The sequence below is a fragment of the Silurus meridionalis genome, chromosome 14 (assembly GCF_014805685.1).
Source record: "Silurus meridionalis isolate SWU-2019-XX chromosome 14, ASM1480568v1, whole genome shotgun sequence".
NCBI classification, from domain to species: domain Eukaryota; kingdom Metazoa; phylum Chordata; class Actinopteri; order Siluriformes; family Siluridae; genus Silurus; species Silurus meridionalis.
In genome coordinates this window covers 7,844,481-7,863,673 of record NC_060897.1, presented here as the reverse complement: position 1 = coordinate 7,863,673, position 19,193 = coordinate 7,844,481, and the positions used below count along the sequence as shown (strand labels likewise).

The window sequence follows — 19,193 nt, the reverse complement described above, 5'->3', positions numbered from 1 at the left end:
TGAAACATGTTCTGTTTGCCATGGAGTAGATTAATCAAGCATGAATTACCATAATCCTTGAGATGTTAGAGGCATGCTTACAAAGTTGTATGTATAACTTAATCTTTAAATGCACTTGTGTACAAAGCTAATATCTAAAGTCTAATATTAAGCTTTTTGTTTCGGTTAGCCAATGACAAGCTTTTTGCTCAAAATGAGTGCAAGTGTATTCGCAAGCCCATCTGATCTACAACACTGTTGTTCACTGTTTTTTTTTTTTCCCTCCCAAAGTCCATAGGAGTTCCCTCCCACCTTCCAAAAGCATGCTATTTAGTGGACAGGCAAAGACACTATTTTGTCCCTAGGTGTTGAGGGAAAACAGCAGCACTGGCTTGTAAGCAAACAACAGTTTATAACTGATATACAGTGAATGAATACCAGAACTAATTTACATTTGACATTAAAGTTATCTTCTGATATCTAGGGGATGGTAGCAGTTACTCAACCACACAATGTTAAACATTTCTTTTTTTTCTGTGCAGGATGATTCCAGATTTCTACTCCAAAACAAAAGAATAAATAAAAGGTTCCAGTATGATTTAAAAAAAAATAAAAAATAAAAAAATAAAAATAAAAAGGCAAAAAAATAAATCAAGTTCACAAGAGCAGAGTTTTTTTTTTACCAACAGTATTTAATGATCATTGCCATTTCCGCCCTGTACCTGTCTTTAATTACCCCCCCAAAAAGTCCTCTTTCCCACACAGTAGACAATCAGGACAAGGAATTAGCTATTTAAACAGACCTAAATAAATATATGTGTGTGTGTGTGTGTGTGTGTGTGTGTGTGTGTGTGTGCATGTGTGTGGGGGTCTGAGTGTATGCGCATGTGTATGTATGTGCATTATAATCAAGTAAAAAAATACAATAAAAATAAAACATCTCAGATTAAAAACCAAAAAAGTGTTAATTTTTTCCAATTGTAACAGAAAATAGAACATACTTGGGGCCATCAGTTAGTAAGGCTAAAACTAAAACAATAGCTTTTTTCTATAAAAAAAAAAAAAAAATGCATTAAAACCATTTTAAAATAATACTTAGGGAAAAGAAATCTCAAGTTAAACAGCACCACCTGCTGGCAGAGCTCCGCTTTGGTCACAGAAATGTAAGGAGTGGAAATAGACTGACTAACACAAGGTTCTCTCTCTCTCTCTCTCTCTCTCTCTCTCTCTCTCTCTCTCTCTCTCTCTCTCCCCTCTCCAAGAAGGGAAAAACAAACAAACTGTAAGACACTTAGCATTCGTTGGTGGTTTGAACGATGGCGGTTTTGAATTTGGGGCAACTGACATTGATGTAAGCTCACTAACAAAACTTCCCTCGTTGGAGGGTGTAGAGCAGAAAGTGGACACTGGGAAAGAGAAGTAACTCATTTGCAATATCTTACACAGAAGACACTGTTGTAGGACTGAGGACGTTTTCCAACATCTTTAGCTATTTGCCTTCAAATATAACTGAAGATAACTGTCAATGAATATGTCTGTGTGTGTGTGTGTCTGTGTATATGTGGGGTATAGGGCACATAGTCCATTTTCTGTCCAACCACTTGTGAATCTGTCCCCACTCAGTCCATTTTTATTTTCAGCATGACACAGCCTTGAGAATTTCTCTCTCTTACATTAAGGATGCCTCTAAAAAAATAATAAAAATAAAATAAAAAAACCCCTCCTCTCCCCACACCTGATTTGCAATGCTGGGGAGAGAAAGAGGGGTAACCGAGGGATGAACACTGCTCCAGCGTTCCATCAGTCCCTCTTTCCCCTTTCCGACTGCTCTCTCGTTCTCTCTCTGTATACTTAGAGGCAGATCTTCCACCTTAGGGCGCTGCAGAGCCAAATAAGGCAAATACAAAGCCCGGCTCGTTCTGCTCCAATCCGACGGTGTATGAATGGGCGGGGCTCTCAGTTTGAGGCGCTGCTATTGGATGAGCTGGAGGTGGAGGCGACGGCCGTGCCGGAGTTGCCTGTGGTGGCCACGGATTTGCGGATGTGAGGAAGCAGGAAGGAGTCACTGGCCAGCTGATGGACATCAATACGGTCCTCCTTGCGGTACACCAAACACCGACGAATGAAGGCCTGAAACAGTGGACGGTCACAGACGAACTTGCTTTATTACATCACTGTCTTTATTCAGAAATAAAGTCATTCATCAACGAGTTTAAAGGAAAAAATGGAAAGGAGAGAACAAGAGATGTACCTTAGCCTCAGGTGAAACTCCGGGTTTGGGAGGGAACTGCACATCTGTTGCTTTAAGTATAGTGTTCTCCTGTAGGATATCCTGCTGCGACTGATTATGACCAAACGGCTAAAATAAAGAAGGGAACAAACAATGAGGGGAAAAAAATATGTTACCAAATTGAAACCGTTAATATTTCATAAATAAATATATATTCAATCATAGTGCCACCTGGATTATGTTAATGGGCATATTACCACCACATGTAAACTACAGAGGGATGAAATGGGGAAAAAATTAAAATAAAAAAACAAAAAAAACACCACAAAAAGAGTAAAATGCAGTGAAGCTTTTGTGTTTTTCTGCAATTTGTTTTTATTGAAATATCAAGTGCAAAACCTTAATTAAAAAAAAAAAAAAGACATGACATATTAGGGGAAAAAATATAGGGGGAAAAGCTTCACACACACAAAAAAAGGCATATTTATTAAAAAGGAAATAAATCTAGTCAAAAGATCCCAACTGATGTGCATGTGTGTTACCTTTTTCCCATATAGGCACTGGTAGAAGATCACTCCAACCGACCACACATCCACTTTGTTGGAGATTTTGGGTGGCTCTTTCCCTACCACAAAGCATTCCGGGGGCAGGTACCTACAAGAGGAAGAAAGGAAAAGGATTTTTTTTTTATTTCATAAAAATAAATAAATTCTAACTATAGAATAGCTTGTGCTAAAACCAGAAATCACTGATACTGATCTACCGTATTTTCCGGACTATAAGCCGCTACTTTTTCCCCACACTTTGAACCCCGCGGCTTAAACAACGAAGCGGCTAATTGATGGATTTTTTCTGGGTTTTTCCCGGTTTCACAAGCTTCAAGACAAAAAACTGATCCCATAACATTAGACCAATGAAATTGCCGAACGGGTTCAGGTGACCCAATGAAACTCTTTATATTAAATCAGAGGCGCTTCCGCTGAATCGGGCCGCACCACATCATAAATATGGATGAGGTTCCTCTGACGTTTGACCTGCCGCTCACTCGGACTGTCTACAGGAAATGTGACTCATTCGTCACGCTGAAAACAACCAGGCATGAAAAAAAAACTTCACCTGTGTTCTGAGCTGCACGGCATCGGGAGAAAAGCTTCACCGATGGTGATTTTTAAACGCACGACGATGCCAAAAGAAAATTCTACCAAGAGAAATAGTTGTGAAAGGAAGGAGGAAGACAGTGAACAATGAATTTTTTGGTTTGGTTGCGGCTTATATTTGGGTGCTAATAGTTCCGAAATTACGGTACATTAATTCTAATTAATTATGCCTGAACAACCGTTTCATTTGTCGAGTAAACAAGCAGGCATACCAGTAAGTCCCAGCTCCTTGTGATGTAAGCTCCATGCCGTCCACGCCGTAGTTGTCGTCGTCCATGATCTTAGACAAACCAAAGTCTGTGATTTTTATCTCCCCACACGCTGTGCCATTCACCAGCAGGATGTTACCTAAATGCAACCACAAGAATCAAGCCAAACCACCCAACAGGTAAAAAAAAGCACGGTGATTATTTCTGACAAGTTAGCAAAATTTATTTATGGTGACAGTGGGCTCTATTTTGGGTCTGTAGGAGAACATTAAGAAGTCAAAGGAGTGATATTCATAAATAAACATACATTACTTATAGTAGACGCGATTTAAAACCACATCTTGTAGTTCAGTTTTTGCAAACCTGGCTCTATAAGTTCAATTTTACCAATACATTTACTCTGTTATAATAATAAGTTAATAAACTTGATTGGTTTTTCAGGATCTTTCAAGCACATATTCACTAAGTAGATAAAAAGTATCACACACGTGACTTTTCCAGTCATATGTGGTTCTTCCCCAAACTGTTACTGCAAAGTAGGAGGGTTTTGGACGAGCACAAATCTCCACAAGCACACTTAAAAATCTATTGAAACATCTTCCCAGGAGAGTGGAAGTTATTATTAGAGCAAACAGGGATTACATGGGATATTTGAAAGGCTCTAATGGTCAGGTCCATATAATGTACCTCAAATTGGATACATGGAAAAGCGTTGGAATGTTGTTGAAGAACGATTCACATCAACCAAAATCTACAGTCAACCTCCTTATCCAAAATACAGTGGAACCTCGGAGCTTGCGAGGGTTAGGGACCAAGACCGGTCGCAAGTTCCGAATTTTCGCGACCTTTTGATACGCCCCTTCCAACCCAGTAAAAACCCAAAGAACATTATACGAAATCGATTTAAATGAGTAAATAACACTATTTCACTCCATACATAATAAAAATAGTTTTAAAGCATTTTTTAGACAATTTTAATGAGATAAACCTTGATTAGAATGTTAAAACTAGCGTTTTGAGGAGCTCGCGGTTGCTCACGAGCCAATCTGAATGAGAGTCGCCGGTCGGAATGAAAGTCGCGAGCATGCGAGGTCGCGAGCGCTGAGGCCGCGAGCTCCGAGGTTCCACTGTATAAATATATAATATAATATAATATAAAATTAAAATATTGAAGTGGTGAAGCTTCATGTAAGGGAATGCTAAGGAAATTCTATTTAATTTGCATAGGAAAAAGCTATCATAAGATAAAATTAACTTGCCTTTTTTTTTTTTTTTTTAACATGACACTTAACTGTAATTATAAACAAACAAAAAAATGACAATCTGAATATGGACAAAAGATATGTCAAGCAAGATGCCTCAGGAAGTGCAATTATAGAAAAAACAACATTAACAGGAACTCTATTTTGTGTCAGACTGCATTACACCACCCTGTCATCACCCACTCACTCTGCCAGATGTGCATAGATAGCATTCATCAGAACTACAAAAAAAATAAAAAAATAAAAAAAACACAACCTGGGATGGCCTATAACTAGACGCTTAAACAAAACATCTGAACCAGAGCATTTTTTTTTTTTTCTCTAACGTTACCAGTAACTGTTCCATTGTGAAATTGATTTCACTGATAATTATAACAGCTTCACCAGCAGGAGCCCGTGTTCTCACTTAGTTTAAGCTAATAATATCTGCAATGTCGCTTTTTTTCTTACCTGGTTTAAGATCATAATGGATAATTGGTGGGCGAATCTCGTTCAGATACTTTAGCGCGTTGACCACCTGCATGATGATTGACCGGCCCTCTTTCTCAGACATTAGCTTGTGTTGCTTCAGGTAGAAATCCAGATCATTGCCTTCACAATACTCAAGCACTGTGCAGAACCTAAACACACACACAAGTAAGACATGAATATATATCTCGTATATAATACATTAAAGTTGAGACATTTCAACAGCCTGCTCTTGCAGTAGCGATCAGTATAGCCTATGATAACGTGTCTCTTACGAGTCGGTGTCCAGAGAGAAGTAGTCGTAGAGTTTGACTATTCTGGGATGATCCAGTTCCTTATGGATGCGATACTCTCGGCAGGCATGTCTGAAACAAAGCATAGAAAAGCATTTAACCTTCTGTCATACGGGCTAAAAAAACCCTCAACTATGAATGAACCTAAAATGTTGAAGATTTGACAAACCCATCATAGACACATTGATATTTAGCCTCATATAGATTTAAACCCGATAAAAAAAAAGTCTAAACTGGTAGTCTCTGATTTACGATGATCGGCTTACGAATTGCGATACGACAAAAAAAAAAAAAAAAAAAAAAAAAATTGTATTTAAAGCTTCACACAGTGTATATGCTGCTACAGCATATACATATATACACATACATAGTTATATTTATATATAAATAAAAATTTAAAAAAGTTTTTTGACATCTCGACATAAGTATAGAAGTTTGGATGCTGCCGAGAGTTACAGCAGTCGACAGAGTTGTTTCTTAGCCCAATTTTAGCGCTTGTCTTAACCTTTTAAATTGCCATCGCCGGACACTCAAACAAAACAAAAAGATGAATTAGTCTCATCACACCGGCGTAATTTTCTAAATTATGTACTCTAATTTCATAATTGTTAAATGAAAGTATATTACCCCATCCTGATCACCATTCTTTAAAAGACATCTGGGTAGACTAGCAATGTCTCAACTTAAGACATTGTCAAGTTAATACAAGGTGATCGAAACACATCTATATTGTAAACCGAGGGACAACCTATAATTTCACCGGTACACAAACTCAATCAGTAAAAACATGTTCAGTGTCAGTAGCGAGATCTTCTTCCTAATTTACCTGACAAGTAAGGATAGCATACTGCCTGTGCTCACAATTGATTATATATGATATGATGGATAGAAGTAGGACAAAGGCACATCTAATAGCTACAAACTGTCAACTTGAATTACTTTCATATTCAGTTTGCTGAGGTACATTTAGTCCAAAACTAAAACACTGCTCAAAACAGTAAACAATTGACACTAGTCTTGGATGATTACTTTTTTTAAGGACCACGGGGCTTTAAATACAATTTATACAAAGCAAAAAGCTTTACAGAGGATAAAATGATCATAAAAGTCCTACTTGTGGTAGTTTTCTTTTTTCTCGTCTCTCCAATTTTTATTGAGTTGATGAATTTTCACAGCAACGTACCGCTGTTCTGTTAAGTCAAAAGCCTGGGAAGAAGGAAAAAGGCACGAAATTAAAGACCGGAAAACTACACTTCATTATTTACTCGAACATGAACCAATTGTAATTAAAGGGGAAAATCACTTTCATTATTTATAAAAAAAGAGCTGGTAAGGTTCACTGATCGGTGCATTTGCATAAAAGTTAATGATCGCATCGATATAAAAAATATTGTGCATCGGATAGAAATACAAATTGGCATGTGTTTCATGATTCATCATTATTAACATATTTACATTGATAAAACTATTTATTTATATCGAATTATTAGTGTACTACACGTGAACCGAATCGAAAAAGCCTAGTAACTGTAACTGTATAGATTATATACATTATATATCAATCATTATATGATCCTTTAACATAGCAATGCACTTCATGCATTTGTAAATATTTTATTTATTATCATTTATTTTTAAACACAGTTTTCTTGAGTGTTGAATAAAAGATGGATATAGCCATTGATGTAGCCTAGTAGGCAAGTCAAAGCTCCAGTGTTGCTGCAGAACACTAAGTGACGAAGCTAAAATGTGGAAAGACATGGTAACACATGGTAATTCTCCTACCTTGTAGACTTCACTAAATCCACCTCGGCCGAGCAAATGCAGGAGCAGGTAGCGGTCGTTCAGTGTGGGGTGATCTTTAAACCTGACAAAAGCAAATAAAAACACAATGTTAAAGGAATGTTTCAGAATATCCCCCTGATAAATAAAACTGCACTCCATCTAGAACATCTGTAATCGCAATTAGCTTTTACTGTACTGGGAACATAAAAACACACTTGTATCAAATTGTTGTTAGGGCAGTCCAAAGAATTTTGTGAATTCTTAAGTCAAAAGAACATCTCGAAGCTGGAATGACGTCATTGTTCAGGTGTTATAAAAGCTTGATTAAATTACCTAGCAACTTTGGTAAGCCTGTTTAAAAGTAGCTGCTGTCGTTTTAAAAATCATGGCAACTTGTCACATATTGGAAATGACAGCTCTCGGACATCTTTTATAAGCACGCTTTCAAGTAAACAGTGGAGCATTATCCAACTGAAAAGTGAAACAGCAGCGAGAGGAGGAGACCTACTGGGAGTTATCTTCATTGTGTATTCTCTTAAGCTCTCGGATGTGAAGATTCCGCACTCGTTCCAGCCTCTCCAATTCAACTTGGATCTCTGCTTCCTCCTACGCAGAAGACATTTTTTTTTTTAGGCTCAACACAGATCGCCATAATAAACACTCCGAACACGGAATGCCGTGTCTGTTCCAACAGATTAAGCGTGATAAAATAGAGAAAGCAGACATCTGGTTCACTTGGCCATGCTCTTTACCTTCTTTAAGTGACCAAGTCTCAATTTGAAAATCTCTTCTTGCTCGTGATATTCCGCTAGTGATAACCTGCCAACACAGAGATAGCACATAACAAGGCATAATAAAGTTTAAAAATAAAAATTAAATGAGAATATAATACATAATGCAGCCGACATTTAGAGCTTCCACCTTTTTTTTTTTTTTTTTTTTTTTTTAACTCACATTTCATTCTCTGCTCCATTGCTCTTGTTCTTGCGTTTATTGGGTTCCAGGTTGGGTGGCGGAGTCTGGGCTGCGCTGGGTGGCTTCTTCTTAGCCAGAAGCTTCCTTTGTCTCTCAATGTCCTCTCTTTGAGAGTTTACCCGCTCCTGCTGCCTGAACAAAAAATAAATAAATAAATAGAATCTCAATTGATGGATTTTTTTCCCCCAAAAGGGGAAAATAACTATGCTAAAATGACTAGAGGACCTAATGCTCATGGTAAGATTTTTTTTTTTAGAAAGTGAGTGTTTTTCTTACTTAGCTACACATAGCAAAATTATGTTGGTAATGCACTGTTTGATGATCCAAAAATACTAAATTAATGCCCACACACACACACACACACACACTCACTCACTCACTCACTCACTCACTCACTCACTCACTCACTCACTCACTCACTCACTCACTCACTCACTCACTCACTCACTCACTCACTCACTCACTCACTCACTCACTCACTCACTCACTCACTCACGTTATGGACAGAAATCGCTTTTTTCAACAGAAAAGAAATTCATTTATTTATTAAAATCATTATCACTGGTGATGCAATCATTAGCTTGTACTCTATTGCTCTACTGGTACAAGACAAAAATACATTTATTTAAATATCACATATATTTAAATTTCTTGTTTTCAGTCCCTCAAGAAAAAGACAAATTGCAAATGGCATCTTACTAAAAAATTCCTGCACAAAGCCAAAAAATAAAATAAAAAAAGGCATTCCAAAGGGAAAACAGAAAAATCTATTATACGAACAGTTAAACTGGTTTATATTTAACCATATATTTATATAACATTTCTGAATACAATTTTCTTTGCATTTTCTAAATTAATATTTTTTGATTATTAGCTGACTGATGACTTGTCATTCTGAGGTTACAGTTGTCCATTACAGCTTAGATCTGAGACGATATGCTACATACTAATCTAATAACACAAAATTTATGATCATGAATCAGTACTGGAAATGAAAATATGGACCAATTGATAATGGTCGAGGTCTTACTTGATTAAATTTTGAAATGCATATCCATCGGTCCACTGCTCTGTAAAGGACGCGCCGTGTCGCACAGTAGTGAAATGGCCCAGCCGGAGACGGTCCTGCATGCTCTTGTCCCTGCATGCCATCTTCTCCTGCTTCGACTGAACACACACGTGGGCTCACTTAGCGCGGGCTTCACATTATATTACCTTCATCCCCAACCCCACACAGCAGCGAGGTGTCCATACCTTCTCAATGAGCAGCTTCTTGCTCATGGTCACACACTTGTTAAGGCGTTCCTTACAGCGCTCCAACATTCTCTGCTGCTCATCGATCTGTCTGCGTAGGTCACAGTTCACCTACAACACAAACATATACATGCTGTGAACTCAGGTCCATGCATGTCAGGACAGGCAAGTTCATGGGACAATTGCACAGCATTTACAAGATTTTCTGGATTTTACATCAACTGTACATTTTTTTTATTTTTTTTTTTTTGCAAAAGCAGATTATATCAGCCCACAAGAATGTGTCCTTTACTCTGAATAAATGTTTTCCTCCTTATGAACACTTGTTATGGAAGCATTTACCTGGATTTAAATGATTCAAAAAAGCAGTATGTTTTTCTGTCCGTTTTTCGGACAACATTTTACGGTTGATATCACTGGCTTCTTCTGCCACCCTAAAGTGTGCGGTTTCCCCAGTGCTTACCCTGAGCAAATCATCGATCCGTCCCTCTTTCTTCTCAAGGTCGGAACTCTTACTGTTCTCCAATGCGGCCAGCTTGTCTAGAGTCATGTCCGACTGTGTGAGAAACAAACGAACAAAAAAAACCCTTCAAAAGTGCCGCCAAACACATTCTACTTTATCATCTTTACTTATAATGTAACATGTCATGAGGCACAAGTGTGTGAGAGACTCTATGGTACCTGTGTTGCCCGGTGCTGCGTGTGTGTGAAAGCTGGTTTAAGGACGCACGATGAATGGGAGTGGTCTGTATTGGAATTGATAGAGGACGGGCTTCCTTGCTGCACCTGCCAAACGAAAACAATTTAAAAACCTATATAGACATTCATTCGCTGCATTGCGTAACATTATGAACGCCGCTTCTAAGTACATAAACATGCTGCACCATTAAAATCTTAATTCTAATGAACTTTTAATCTGACAGCTGGGTGAATAGACAGGAAATGCAGCCAGAGTAGTAGAGAAAAATGACAGATTGGCAACAGGAGTGCAGAAGAAAAGAGAAATGGATGAAGGAGAGAGTGAGAGCAGGAGACTCACTGCAGCAGGAGGGTTGGAGAGAGAGTGCTGCGGGGAAGAGCGAACCACAGGAGGAATACCACGAGCCGGACTAGTGCCAGTACCACTACCCCCCGCAAACTAGACAAACAGGGAGAGACTTGTTATCTTAAAGGGTGAGAGGTTAGTATAAAAACAGAAAACACCTCATCTTATTGTGAACTGAGCATATCATCAAAGTTTAATTCAAACAACTCAAACTGCATTCATTTAAGGGGCAATGCCATATGTTGCTGTTTACAGGAAGCTGTTCTCAGTGGCAGCCATCTTTTCGTGTAACACAAGACTGCTGGATCGCTCGCAAATGCAACCTAGTTGCAGCAGCCTCACCCGTCTCATCCTGAGGTACTCTCCAACCTTGCGTAACAGTTCTCAGGCTAATGCACACAGTCACTGCGTCTAGCTTGCTTTTCAAACTGTCCAAACATATTGCATTCTCATGGGCATTTGTAACAAACTGTTTAGGTCCTCCTCTACACAGCGATTATTTCAGGAGTTCATGAACACCTTTTTCCAGCTAGTTCTTACACAAAACACAAACATCAGCCAGGGGTCCATAATAAGTAGACTACAGTGCGTCACTATGCTATTTGCTTATTACGATACTAAATGAAGTCCTATATGCTTTGAGGTTTGATTAATAAAGCTTAACAACAAGTTCTGAAAGAAAAAACGGGGACATTATGTTTACTTGGTCTGTGTAAAATAAATAAATAAAAATCCAGCTTTTCAAATCTAAGGGATGGTAGTAAAAAATGTATTTATTTTTTTTTTTATAAAAGACACCTTTCCGCACAAAAAAAAAGGCCGAAGCACTCAGTGTTCCAAAGGTTTGCTCATCAGCGAGTACTCTTCTGCTGCCATTTTATTAGTAAACATAATTACGAACCGAATATCACGCATCAATAAAACGTGAATAACAACAAAATGGACGTTAAAGTACAGGGATGCACCGAAATGAAAACAGAAACCGAAAATGGCATATTTTAAAATACTTTTGGCATTTGATTTGATTATATTGATTGTATCATATATCAAGACTTTTTAATTTTGTGCAATTATAATAATCTAAACTGAAAAACTGCAAACCAATAAAATAATGTAGAATCTTTCTTTTAAGTATCACCTCAAATTTGAAAAGCTTTATTAAACAAAATATTTTAGAACAAACTTGGATATGTAATTCTCCACTGACTTCTTTTAAATGCAATACATTTTAAAGATCATTGTGCAAAACAGCCTTAATACAAACTAAAACCAACTGATGTAGCCACAAGTTGAGAATAAAGTTTTTAAAGACTTCTTTCTATTTTAATAAAAGTGGCAGGTTTCGATTCAAGGACAACGGCTGTTAAATACCTGCGTGCAATCTGTGCAGGAAATCGCTCTTTGTATGAAACGATACGTGTACATTTGTGATGTAGTAGTGACACTACTGCTTTAAAATACTACTATAAAACACATCCCTACTGCTGACATGAGTGCCCTTTTTCTAGGTAGCCCTGTGATAACGGCCGGAGCAAGAGTCATAATCTGAGCGTTAAACACAGGAGGTGAGGCGGCAGATTTTCTGCCTAATTTTTTCTTCTTTTGGCAAAAACGATAATTCCGGCGGAAATCTCTTTTAACAGCAATGCGAAAATTCCGTGCAGCGCTATGAAATTATAACATTTGCAATTTGGAAATTGTTTAGGATTTGTTGTATAAAAAAACCCCCCCAAAAAAATAATTTCATTAAATTAACCAAAAGCATTTTTGTACCTTGTACTAAGGTTTGCTCTAACAACTAATCAGAAACTTAAAGATGCTTCACAACAAAAGTAAACCTTTTAAGTTTTTAATAGGAAAGCTGATTATGATGTCTGGTACTGAAGTGTTTCGCACGCACGCACGCACGCACTCACGCACGCACGCACTCACGCACGCACTCACTCACCGAACTGACAGAACTCACCTCAAAATAATCACTGATTTTGTGTCCTCGACTTCCTGCTTTGGCTGACAAAAGAGAATTTTGTTTTTCATTATTATATTTTGTTTTCAGAATTTATAAATCACCAACACACCCATCACATGATCTCTGTTGCTGATTTCTCAATATTTAAAATGCACGCAAGTAATACCCTGCTTTAACCTACAGAAATCCTGCCAATAAGGCTTGAAAGATCAAACACCAAAAAAAAATTGAAGAGTCAAAAATTTGGAGTGAGGGGGGTGGAAGGGAGAAGAGAAAGAAAGAAACTACCTTGGCTGTCAAATGGGTCTCCTTTTCTCTTTCGTGTTCGCTGGTCATTTGGCTTCTTTTCAGGTGTCTGTGAGAGAGAAAAAGACAGAGAGAAAAAGCAGATGAAACAGAAATGTATGACTCCATTACACAATTCCTCTTGTTCTAGACATTCCTTGAAGATGATGAGAAGTGTTTTTACACAACCTGCAGACTAGGCAACAGGCTCTTTATGACTAAACAGACAGTACAGTTCTACTAAGACACACACACACACACACACACACACACACGCTATAGATCCTTTCCAACAGCAAAATATAAAATAAATAAAATTCACATAGATGAAAAAATAAGCATGTCTAAGAAATTCCTGGTGTGAGCTGCAAATATTTACGCCTTAAAGGCATTTGTGACATGTTCTAGAAGGACTTCTGAAAAGCTTGACTATTTTAGGAGCAATGAAGTAGGAATGAAGAAACCAGTGAACTGACATTCTTCCAAAACCACACCCCAACTACGTTCAGGCTGCTACTGTACTGTACTTGGGGTCAAGGGCACGGACCGACACACTGATTACAGTGAAAATGCAATGCAACAGACGTAGGTTTCTGCAGATCACAATAAAGAGCAACACTTTTCTGTATTCACGATTCATAAACCGAACAAAGTAAAAACGCTGGAAACTCCTGCGGATAATTTTATATGAATGTTTGCAAGCTTCACTGTATTCGACGATTGTACACTCGTGTAGGTCCGTCCCCCTTATGCCACCAAAACAGCTCAGATCAATCAAGGCATGGAATCCGCAACACCTCGGATTGTGTGCTTTGGTATCTAGTACCACATTAGAAGCAGATCCTTTAAGTCCTTTAAGTAGCAACGTAGACTCTAAGGATCAGATCTGTTTGTTTAGCACATCCCACAGATGTTTGATTGCGAGTCTTTGTTTCCTATGTGCATCGGTAAGCTTTGGGTTCCCATGTCATGATTTGGACCATTTTGGATAAATACTGATCACTGCATATTAACAACAATATGCTTTTTTGAAGATGCTGTGACCCGATCATCATGTCTTGAATCGAATGCTGCTCAAATGCTTACACATGATCATTTATTTTGCTTCCAATACATCAGCTTCAAAGACTGACTGTTTACTTGAGGCCTTATATATCTCTCACATCTAAAAGTACCACTGTAATGGGTGGTTGTTCATGTAAGTGGTTTTAAATGTTATGGCTGATCGGTGTATTTTTTAAATCATTCATTATTGGGCTTAGATTACTGTGTCTTTTATGCCAGATGAGTCCCTGTGAATTAGGTGTTTGACAATAGAACAATTAGAACAACCTAATATATCCCTGTGATTTGTCTTGTCACCACCACTGCTGTCAGAGCTGCTGTTATAGAAAGATCAGCACCTACTGACTAATCAGCGCTGTGGGAGAAGCTATATTAAGCGACTTTGACAGGAAAAGTATGCACAGGATCCTGGCCAAACTACATAAAACTAATCTTAGATAGTGATGCATCAGGCTGTGTTCAGCTAGAATACTTGCACAGATTGTTATGTGTGTGTGTGTGTTTGTAACTAACCTCAAGCTCTTTGTCACTCAGAGAGCCCACGCTACACAGACTATGATTGGATGACTCGTTGTGCCCGGAACCCTATGGAAAGAAAAGAAACGGCAAATAAATGAACGCGTACGGCACTTCAAATTCTAAGGCACGAGAGCTGCTATGAAATGAACATCCTGTTTACGAGTGCGTGGCTCGGCTGCGACACCAAGACGGCCTTTGAATCAACCAAATGCTGCTATTCATTACCCCCGGACATTTTTCCATCCCATCAGGCCACAGTCCTGCAATGCCAACAGCCTTCAAGGTTGCACACAGCGGGATAGGGTGGGGTGAAGAGGAAGTCTTTTTTTTTAAATAACAAATCATCTATCTTTCAGGCCACTTTAGCCTCAGTAGAAAAAAAGCATGCATTATTCACAATCACAATAAGACAGGACAATCTGCCCTGACGCGCATCCCGAAAGAGACTCGTGTTTCTGGTGAAAGGTTTCCGCTGCCTCTGCACTGTTTCACAGTTTAATCATCATTGCGATATGTGGTTCTGCCACATTCTAAATATTAGGAAAATACATATATACACGTCCCTGTGACTACCTAGTTAACGATACACCTGGCACCTCAAAATTAAGCAACCCCATGCGAAGCACACCGATTGTGCTTCAGGCAGTAGCAGAGAGCAATCTAATCTTTACTGCTTTGTCATCTGCCAAAAAATAAATACATTTAAAATCACCGGAGTTAAAGTTTGGACATGACGCACTCTGCAATCCGGCCAAATTCAGGAGGAGATCTGCATATGGCCTTATTCACATGCATGTGTATTAAGGAACACACAAGATAATTTAAATAGCAGTTGTTAGTTCAGCTTTAGAGCAGTACAATCCAGCAATACATATCTAAAAAGGCAAGCTGTCAGAGTGTGCAAAGATCTATCAGATTACAAAAAACATTTACATTTCACCTAAACACACCCTGACAACAATAGACATCAGACAATTCTCAGGAAAGGTGTCTTATGTTAAATATCATGCTGTGGTGCAGCTCGCCTTTTATTTCTACACGTGTTGGTTTCTAGTGTAATCCCACACTTCGTCAGTATCAGTTCTGCATGTCTTCAGTGATCGTTTGTGTCCTGAGGATGTTTAAGAACCGGTACTGATGTGTTCACTTTAGTACTCGCTGCACAATAATCAGTATTTGTAACTGGATATATACCAAATAAATTCTATGAAAATGGGACTAACCTGAAGGTCTTTAAAACTACCAGCAAGGGCAAACTCAATACCAGCCTCAATACAACGGTGATTAAATTTACATTTCAGCAATGTATAAGGCATCAAATCAAGGAAGTGGCGATTAAAACTGATTGCATACGAAAAGATTAGGACAAGATTGTCTTGACGCTGTAGTGGACGGAAGTAATGTGTATTAACGTATAACGTGATAATGATGAATGGGGTTCTGAAAGACCAGAGAAGTGTGTCGGCATGGCGGACCTTGGCGACTCCGACCCCAGTGAATCGAGCCTCGAGTAGCTCCTGCCTCCGAGGATCCAAGCTATGCAGTTCCTCCATCATGACTGTGATAAAAGACAGAGAGAGAGGGAGACAGAAAGAGGGGATGGTTTGCATCTCATTATGTAGCCATAGTGATGCTGTGAGGTTTTGATACCACAGTAATGTCTGTGTGACATGTTGAGTCATGGGCCACTGATGCATGCATTTTCAAGACCTCGGATTGCGGTTTCACTAAGCCTGAGACTTACAGCATCGTAAAATCAGGAATCACACGACTCCAAGACACAATCTGTGGTGTACAAACTACTGAAAACAATTACACCCCATCATATCACATATCCCCCTGACTAACACTGCTCTACTTAGCCAGACTGGCAGAACTGGACCTGAATAACTTAATAAGTCAGTAAGCAAGTCTGAAAAGGTGGCTGGAAGAAAAAATTAAAAAATAAACATGAAATCAATACAATGCCAGCTAAAGTCTACCCAGCTGTCCAACGAGCTAGCTAACATATACACGCTAATCAATCAAACCATAAGGCTAGAACCGAAATATGTAATCATTAAGGATGCAACAAAAGTTATTCCTAGCCAATTTATTTAAAATGTAAAAGCTAAACTCACATTTAGGAAAATCAGCCAACCAAGGAAATACTTTGACCTAGGAAATACTTTACTCGAGCAAAATACCATGCAAGCTATATAGCTAGAGCTAACAGACAAACTGATTTGAGAGAAACCTCCATGTAACCTATAATAGTCTTAAAAGCACAAGGAGCTTTAAATAAAAAAGTGCCATTTTATGTATCTACTTCACATTTTTATTAGCCACTTAACAAAAAGGTGTTAGCTGAAGCTAACCTGGTCTGACCCATGGGGTTTGGCACCATGATCAAGACATTGTTTGCACTCTTGTGCTATTAAACCCAGCAGCTGGTTCGATTTTTTATTTTTTTTTTTCGCAAGTTTTGACAGTCAGCAAATAATTAACAATAAAACAGAACAGAGTACTAGTTTTACCTGAACTGTCGACGGTTTTGACTTGTGATGTATATATTTATTTTCTTTTTGGGGGTTTAGTTTGTGACCGCTCTCCCCCTCTTTGTCACTACAGCCCTCGTCCTGGGTTAGCCAGACATTCCCGAGCAAGGCCTCGAATCCCCGAGTCTCGCCAGCGCGACGATGCGGCGCAAGGCGCGTGGTTTTCGGCTCCGACTCCGAGCGGCAAGCGTAGGATGCGGGATCTCCCGACACGAGGCCTCGAATTGGTCAACCTTTTCTCGCCTCACGTTTCGGGTTTAAAGACGTTGTGTCAATTGATCAGGCTGTATACTCCCCTTTTATTATCGTACAAAGCGATGGCATGCTGCCTACACTGCGATTTTCCAAAGAGCGCCGGTCAAGGCTGCACCGCTCCGAGCGACTTCAATCTCGAGTCTCTTCTCGAATGGATCCGTTGCCGATGTCTCTACTGCGGGCCAGCAGCACCGAGCCGGGGCTCAACGCCTCAAGTAATCACAGCTGCGTCTCAACTCCGAGTCCCGTGTGCACGTCTCTCTCTCTCTCTCTCTCTCTCCCCAGAGCAAACACGACGTGAGTAAGAAGTGAAGCTCTTCCCCAGGATGATCAGTTAAAATCCGGGGCGATTCGGTTCGGTCCTCATCTTTCGCAATGTAAACAATAATCGGTAAAATCTCATATTTTCTCGTGAGATTGGGCAAGATTTTTTTCGGGCTATCGACCACGCCCCGTTTCTACATTACATACATTTCGTAAAAATATTAATTTTTTCTATAAGACGTCTTAATAAATGTTCAACATTTGAATAAAAGGTCCTGAATAAACCATACACTCTCAGAAACTGTACTTTTCCTTGTGTTTCATTGGCATTATTATTGATTCTGTATTAAAAACTTTCACCTGGAAATGTGAATACCTTGATGAGGCTACTTAATAGGACATTCAGAACCAAAGCATGCTGCTTTAAAGCTACTCTAAACCATCAGTTTTCCAGCTTTCCATTTAATGTCTTGCACACAAAGGTCTCATTAACGTTACAACATGGTCAGAACACCTTTTTACCGTTTAACAATTGGTGATTAAGTTACTAGTAATTAATTCATAGGTTTGAATACATGGTCAGGTTTTGTTAGAAGTGGTACTTCATGATGTTATTAAGCCCTGATTGCCGCCACAGACGCTGAACACACACACACACACACACACACCAATTTTTAACTTGAGGTGGAAATTTAATCTGCATTCATCTTTAAGTATTCAGTTTACTTTTGTTGATATGTGTTAAAATCTATAAAAATCTGTAAAACCATGATTCACGAAAACCCCTAATCAACAGAGTGCACAAAGTTGTGAAGCATAAGTTGGTTCTCGCCTGCACTTCACAAAGAGCTGAAGGAGGTGTGATCTTATCAACTCTAACAAAGATCTTGATGGTATTTGAGACTACTCAAATAAACCGGAGAAATGGTACATACTGTAAAGATTCACATTATGTAACACAGATCTTGGGAAGGCTACAAAAAAAATGATGTTGAACTTAGAGATCCTGTGTGGAGATGGAAAAAAGTTCATCATCTCTGCAGCACTTCACTGATCCGGGCTTCAAGGCAGAGTGGCTAGATGATTTAGTGGCTAGTGAGATTTTCTGGTCTGATGAAACCAAGATTGAAGTGTACGGCCTCGATTCTAAACAGTACGTCTGGAGGAAACCAGGACCCGTTTATCAGCTGTCCAAAATTATCTTTACAGTGATGGTAGCAGCATCGTGCTGTGGGGCTGTTTTCTGCAGCAGGGACTGGGCAACTGGTCAGGGTTGAAGAAAAGCTGAATGGAGCAAAGTACAGAGATATTTTCAATAAAAGCCTGTTCCACAGCACTCAGGACCTCAAATTGGGCTGTAGGTTGACATTCATACCCCAAACACACAGCCAAGTGGACCACTCAAGTGGACCACTCAAGGACATTCACACAACTCTGTGAATGTCCTTGAGTGGTCCAGCCAGAGCCCTGACTTGAACCCTACTGAAACAAACATCAGTTTTAACTGTTGCTTACATTTTGTTAAATGTATAAACAAAAACATTTCCAACTTTTCCATTTTTTTTATTTAAAGAAACACAAACAACAGATCCTATATCTTTATCTAGAAATTAAAATCAGATCAGACTTTTGATCAGAGCAA

At 38.9% G+C, this 19,193-nt stretch overlaps 1 protein-coding gene across 2 annotated transcripts; it reads right to left on the bottom strand.

The window, feature by feature from the left end:
• Positions 1-371: 371 nt before the first annotated feature.
• On the bottom strand, positions 372-17,848 carry tlk2 (tousled-like kinase 2). Of its 2 annotated transcripts, XM_046866312.1 has the most exons (21): positions 17,012-17,848; positions 15,971-16,053; positions 14,490-14,561; positions 12,915-12,981; positions 12,624-12,667; positions 10,652-10,750; positions 10,294-10,398; positions 10,076-10,168; positions 9,613-9,723; positions 9,389-9,525; positions 8,338-8,490; positions 8,136-8,202; positions 7,892-7,989; positions 7,384-7,465; positions 6,713-6,804; positions 5,581-5,670; positions 5,288-5,457; positions 3,579-3,714; positions 2,752-2,863; positions 2,231-2,338; positions 372-2,109 (listed from the first exon to the last, which is right to left on the bottom strand). In XM_046866312.1, exons 2-21 carry the CDS (start codon positions 16,049-16,051, stop codon positions 1,936-1,938), a joined length of 2,091 nt encoding a protein of 696 aa, XP_046722268.1. In that variant the 5' UTR covers positions 16,052-16,053; positions 17,012-17,848; the 3' UTR covers positions 372-1,935. The 2 variants fall into 2 exon arrangements, with proteins under 2 accessions (XP_046722268.1, XP_046722270.1); XM_046866314.1 differs by lacking the exon at positions 10,652-10,750.
• Between the last annotated feature and the right edge of the window lie 1,345 nt (positions 17,849-19,193).